Raw genomic sequence first — 6,350 nt, forward strand, 5'->3', positions numbered from 1 at the left:
AAAAAACAATTTTCATCTGAGAAAAATCCTCGTCTGTCATATTTCTGAAACACTTCTCTTCTCTCTATCAACTACAACACACAACATTAATGTTAAAGGGGTGACTCCACCGTAAGGAATCTTATTTGGCAACTGACCGAACCAACGCTTAAAAGATCTTCTATAAACATTTTAAGATTTGTGATCTATACAACCATTCACCCCACCCTCTCTCTCTCTCTCTGTGAGCTGGTTGAATCGTTAGCACGCCGGCAAAAATTCTTAGCGATATTTCATCTCTCGCTACGTTGTGAGTTCAAATTCCGCTGAGGTCGACTTGACCGTTTATTCTTTCGGGGTCAATAAAATAAGAGCTAGTTGAATATTGGGGTCAAATTAATCGACTATCCCCCGTCTACCAAATTTCAGGCCTTGTGCCTATAGTAGAAAAAGATTATTATTATTATGAAGGATAAGTTAGCGAGCTGGTAGAATCGTTATACGCCATGCGAAATACTTAGCGGTATGTCGTCTGTCTTTACGTTCTGAGTTCAAAATTCCGCCAATGTCGACTTTGCCTTCATCCTTTCGGGGGAGGGTCAGTTAAATTCAGTACCAGTAGCGTACTAATCGACTGGGCCCCTTCCACAAAATTTCAGACCTTGTGCCTATCGTAGAAAGCATTAGTATTATTATGAAGGTCAAGGCGGCGGGCTGGCAGAATTGTTAGCACGCCCGTCGAAATGTTTAGCTGTATTTCGCGCGTCGCTACGTTCTGAGTTCAAATTCCGCCGAGGTCAACTTTGATAATAATATTGATTAACTACATTGATACAGGATTACATATTTGTGGGTAGGTAAGAGTCAATTATATCGATCCCTGTATATTTCATGGTATTTTATTTTGTAACTGTACTTATTTAATCGACCCCGAAAGGATGAAAGGCAAAGTCGACCTCGGCGGAATTTGAACTCAGAATGTAGCGGCAGGCGAAATACGGCTACGCATTTCGCCCAGCGTGCTAACGTTTCTGCCAGCTCCCCGCCATAAACGGAGTGGATATTAAATTACAACTGGATACGGTAGTGACATTTCAATCTTTAACACCTACACCTGGTAGAAAATAAAGAAACCTATGTCAAGAAAAACAGCAAAAATTGCACGTGACAAACTACACTTTGTGGGGGAAAAAAGCAAAATGGAATTCGTCGGTAAAGTATCAAAATGCGTTTGAAAAGATAAAAAAATACTAATTTCTGATTTGTCACCAGCGTATTTCGATCCTGAAATGGACAAAGTCGAAGCTTCGATTGCATCGGGTTATTGAATAGGAGCTGTCATGCTACAAAGTATAAAGAAGGAAATATGAAGCCAGTAGTTCAAGCTTCACGTTCGCTGGTAGTAGCGGAAGAAAGTATAGGGAGATAGAGAAGCAGGTTCTTTCGATTATTTTTGCGGTAAAAAAATTTCACAAATTTCTACACGGTAGACATTTTTGTTACAAATCGACCATTACAATCAATTTTGAAATAAAAAAAAACTGATTGCCTACCCATACAGCGAACCGACAAGCAGGTTCTTTCGATTATTTTTGCGGTAAAAAAAGATTCACAAATTTCTACACGGTAGATATTTTTTGTTACAAATCGACCATCGACGTTGGTGTGTTTATTTCCCTGTCACTTAGCGGTTCGGCAAAAAGAGACCGATAGAATAAGCATTGGGCTTACAAAGAATAAGTCCCGAGGTCGATTTGCTCGACTAAAGGTGCTCCTCCAGCATGGCCGCAGTCACATGACTGAAGCAAGTAAAAGAGTAAAAGAGAGAGAGAGAAGAGAGAGAGAGAGTATCTACATATTCGCAAATTTCGACCTAAACTTCATCCTTCCACCTCTTTCTTTCAAACTTTAAGATAAACAGCTTTGCTTCCCGACACAGAACCTTCTCATAATCTCTCTCCGTCTTCCTCCAACTCATGTTTACTCAACCCTATACACCTACACTTATAAACACTCACCATTCTTATTTCAATCTTAGCAGTTAAAACCCCAGGTTGTTCTACTTCAAAGTATTTATTCTTAATCGATCCAACTTCAGCTCGTCAAATTCCTCCTTAAATCGCTTTTTTATTAGTTCCCATGCTCACAATCCCTTTCAACTCTTGCGGTCTTCCTACACCAAGGTACCGATGACAAGAACGAATCATTCGATATTCTGATTCATTTGTTCAGTCTCCTTTTCCCGGTTTCTTGGTGTATAGGTTCTCCACCTAGACGGGACGCCAGTCCGTTGCAAGTGAGCTGCAAGATGCAGGAGGGAAAAGTGAGAGAAAGTTGTGGCGAAAGAATCAGCAGAAATTTCGCCATTACCTTCTGCCGGAGCCGCGTGGAGCTTATGTGTTTTCGCTCATAAACACACACACAACACCCGGTCTGAGATTCGAACCTGCGATCCCTCGACCGCGAGTCCGCTGCTATAACCACTAGGCCATGTGCCTCTCTGAAAGCCTAGCTAGGCTCATGGGCCCGGTTTCCCGGTTTCAATGGCGTATGTGTTCCCCAGCTGGACGGGACGCCAGTCCTTCGCAGCGTTACTCATTTTCGCCAGCTGGAGTGGACTGGAGCAACGTGAAATGAAGTGTTTTGCTCAAGAACACAACGCGTCGTCCGGTCCCGGAATCGAAACCACAATCTTACGATCATGATGCTGACACCCTAACCACTAAGCCACGCGCCTCCACAAAGTATTCCTGGTCAAGACACCGATTCAATCTCCAAACACACTTAGTTATGTTGACGTCTATGAAATCCTCTCACTACGATCTGATGACGTCTGTCATATTATTTTATCGTCCCTAGAATGATGTAAATCAAAGGTAACCTCGACGGAACTTGAACTCAGAAAGTGAAGATCTGTAACTAAAAGCCACTAAACTAACCCTCTAGTCATTGTGACGGTCTTGAGGGAGCATCATAGCCATGTGTTGAGAGGGATTATTTGGGGATTGAATAATTCACCTCTGGAAACATGGGTGTTTCGTTCAACATCCTTAAACAACCCTTATTCAGGGACCTTTTGAGCGGGATGGGTTACTCGACCAGAAGAAAATCCTAACTGAGCCCCACCTGCAAGGTGATGTGCTGTTTATCTTGATATGAGGTCACCATGTCGCACACATATGGTTGTGATGCATGTGCATGATGTACCCTTATCAGACGGGTAGTCATGATGGGTATACTGGGCTTTATATATTTTACCCCAGTGCCACTTTGATGACATGCACTGCTCTCTCACTCAATAATAATAATAATAATAATAATAATAATAATAATCATAATCATAATAATAATAATAATTAAGAGAAGAAGAAGAAGAAGAAGAAGAAGAAGAAGAAGAAGAAGAAGAAGAAGAAGAAGAGAAGAAGAAGAAGAAGAAGAAGAAGAAGAAGAACTATCAACATAGGTGTAGGAGTGGCCCAAGGCTATAGTAGAAGACACTTGCCCAAGGTGCCACACAGTGGGACTGAACCCGAAACCATGTGGTTCGTAAGCAAGCTACTACCCACACAGCCACTCCTACGTTTATTAAATGCAGAAAATTTTGAAATTTCAAAAGTTCATTACCTTTTCCATAGGAAATTTGTCACAGTATAAATAAATAAGACTCCTTGTAAATGAGTTTTCGGTCATTTTAAACATTCTCTGCCAGTTTGTACCTGAATCAGCAATAAATAGAAATCAACAATTTAGATGTAAATGTATAGACAAGATGTTAGCCCTTAAATGGCAGGAACGAGTTACATGAATGTGTTGGACAAACTGGTAAAAAACGAAAAAATGTCCCTTTTGTTTCTCAGGGTAATATTTACACTTACTTTCACTTTCATTTTGTACAAATGCTAGAACAACTGTCAGTCTGTCGCAGAATAAATTTTAAAAACTCATCATTGAAAACAGCCGTAAAGTATTCACTTTCCGGAGAGGACAAACAAGGACAGACAAATGGATTAAGTCGATTATATCGACCCCAGTGCGTACCTGGTAATTAATTTATCGACCCCGAAAGGATGAAAGGCAATGTCGACCTCGGGGGAATTTGAACTCAGAACGTAACGGCAGACGAAATACGGCTACGCATTTCGCCCGGCGTGCTGACGATTCTGCCAGCTCGCCGCCCTCTTATTGATTAAAATATATCAAAATCAGAACATTATGCAAGAAAATGCTGATTTACATACCGTTTTCTGGGAACGAAATATACAATGAACAGTTGCAATCATAATCTTCGATTTCTTTGTCGTACCACAATCCATGTATATGACATGTACCTTTACAATAGCTAAAATACTGGCATTCGTCTTGTGACATGCACCAACTCGAACATTCTATAGCAGACACCGTTTTTGCAGTTGTTATTCTCTGGTCACTTATGCATTTTGAAGAAGAGATTTTTCTGAATAAACCATTTCTGTTCGCTGACTCTCCAGTCGTCGGAGTCACGAAAACTACAAGCGTCAAAGCTGGCAGCAACAGGAGAATCAAATGACATTGAATTGATGTTTCCATTCCTGAAAAATATCCAAGCATACAAGTATACAGCATACATTCGTTTCTGTCTATTTATCTCTCTCTGTCTCTTTCTCTATTTGTCTGAGATTCGAACCCACGATCCCTCGACCGCGAGTCCGCTGCTCTAACCACCAGACCGTGGCTTTATACAGAATAAACTGTGTGAATGTACCTGGTGTACGGGTCGCCTACGACCTCAGCGGGGTTTGAACTCCTAACGTAGACCCGGAAGAAATGTCGCTACCCACTTCCTCAGTTTAGTATTAAGAAAAGCAAAGGCAGAGTATAATTTGAGAAATAGTAAGGGCACAGTAAACCGTTGGCTCTACAAGGATGATCTGAAGCATTTTTTACTACGAATGAAAAAGAGATTGATTCCTTAATACAGACTGTAAGACTCTTCAGCAAAGATACAGCCATGGAATTTGGCGTAGATATGTGTGCAATATTATATTTCTTTACTACCCACAAGGGGCTAAACACAGAGGAGACAAACAAGGACAGACAAACGGATTAAGTCGATTACATTCACCCCAGTGCAAAACTGGTACTTAATTTATCAACCCCGAAAGGATGAAAGGCAAAGTCGACCTCGGCGGAATTTGAACTCAGAACGTAACGGCAGACGAAATACGGCTACGCATTTCGACCGACGTGCTATAACGTTTCTGCCAGCTCGCCGCCTTGTGTAATATTAGCCATGAGAAGGAGAAAGGTTGTCAACAGCGAAGGCATCCATTTAACAGATGGCCAGACATAAAAATCATAGAAAGGAGGAGAGAGTTATAAGTATCTAGACGTATTAGAATCTGCCAGAGTACTATCTACAGAAATGAAAACGAAAATTGAGGAGTACATCAGAAGGGTGAGGAAGCTAATGAAATCAAAGTAAATGGTTCGAATCTAGCGAAGGTCGTAAATACTCGGGTCGTATCATTACTTAGATACTCAGCAGCATTTGTAGATTGGAGATAACTGAATTAGCAAAGGTAGACAGAAGAACTAGGAAGGAATTCAATATGAATGGAGGACTCGACCCAAGGGCAATAATAGCAAGATTATACATACCTAGAAAGTACGGAAGAGGGTTAATATAAGCAGAAGGCTGCGTGCAGTTTGCTCGAGTAGACATAGACTCCTTTATAGGAAATAGTGAAGAAAGTTTATCAAGAGCTGCTAGAGTCGTAAGCATATCATAGAATTATGAAAACAAATTTAGTAATTATCTCTCTTTTCATTCTTAATATCATTAATTCACTTACCTTTAAGGTTCATGACTGTTAGAGAGTTTGTTAAGTAAACTTCCCTTTTAAACCGGACATATCTCACTGGAAACAATATCTTCTGCCTTTTAATATTTCTTTTTTCCAGTTTCGATAAACAGGATTTCTTTTATTCCTTTCTATTCTCTTCGTTCCGACAATTTAAGAATAAACTTAGGATATTTCACAGTTCAAGCTTCAAGAAGATGATATGTCCTTAAAACAATATCTTCAGATTATTTACTCTCTTATTAAGAAAGATGTACAACTTGAACCTTCGTTCCCTCTGACTCTAGAATTTGCCCGCAGGTTATTTCGCTTTTCTCAAATACGTTCGCAAACTTGGAGTCTTATATTGTTGTTGCTTTCTTTCCAAAATACTTTGCTTTCACGATTATTTATAAATTATCAGTTTCACTCTCAGCTTCGTTACTTTTCCAATCAATGACCGCTTCTATTCACCCGTCTCCGCAACAATACCTCTTGAAACAAGCTGCCTGTATTTATAAGCTTAGCAATATATCGATAGCTTTCGATTAA

At 40.2% G+C, this 6,350-nt stretch overlaps 1 protein-coding gene across 1 annotated transcript in view; it reads right to left on the bottom strand.

Annotated features, from left to right (window-relative positions):
- The window catches only part of LOC118768099, a 15,636-nt gene extending 9,787 nt beyond the window's left edge, over window positions 1-5,849 (bottom strand). The window contains exons 1-3 of the mRNA XM_036513911.1: window positions 5,811-5,849; window positions 4,218-4,547; window positions 3,604-3,695 (exon numbers count right to left, since the gene is read on the bottom strand). Of these exons, the coding sequence (XP_036369804.1) occupies window positions 3,604-3,695; window positions 4,218-4,547; window positions 5,811-5,823 (435 nt within the window). The 5' untranslated portion in view covers window positions 5,824-5,849. The remainder of the gene's footprint in view (window positions 1-3,603; window positions 3,696-4,217; window positions 4,548-5,810) is intronic.
- Window positions 5,850-6,350: the final 501 nt, after the last annotated feature.

This window comes from Octopus sinensis, linkage group LG27 (genome assembly GCF_006345805.1).
Source record: "Octopus sinensis linkage group LG27, ASM634580v1, whole genome shotgun sequence".
NCBI classification, from domain to species: domain Eukaryota; kingdom Metazoa; phylum Mollusca; class Cephalopoda; order Octopoda; family Octopodidae; genus Octopus; species Octopus sinensis.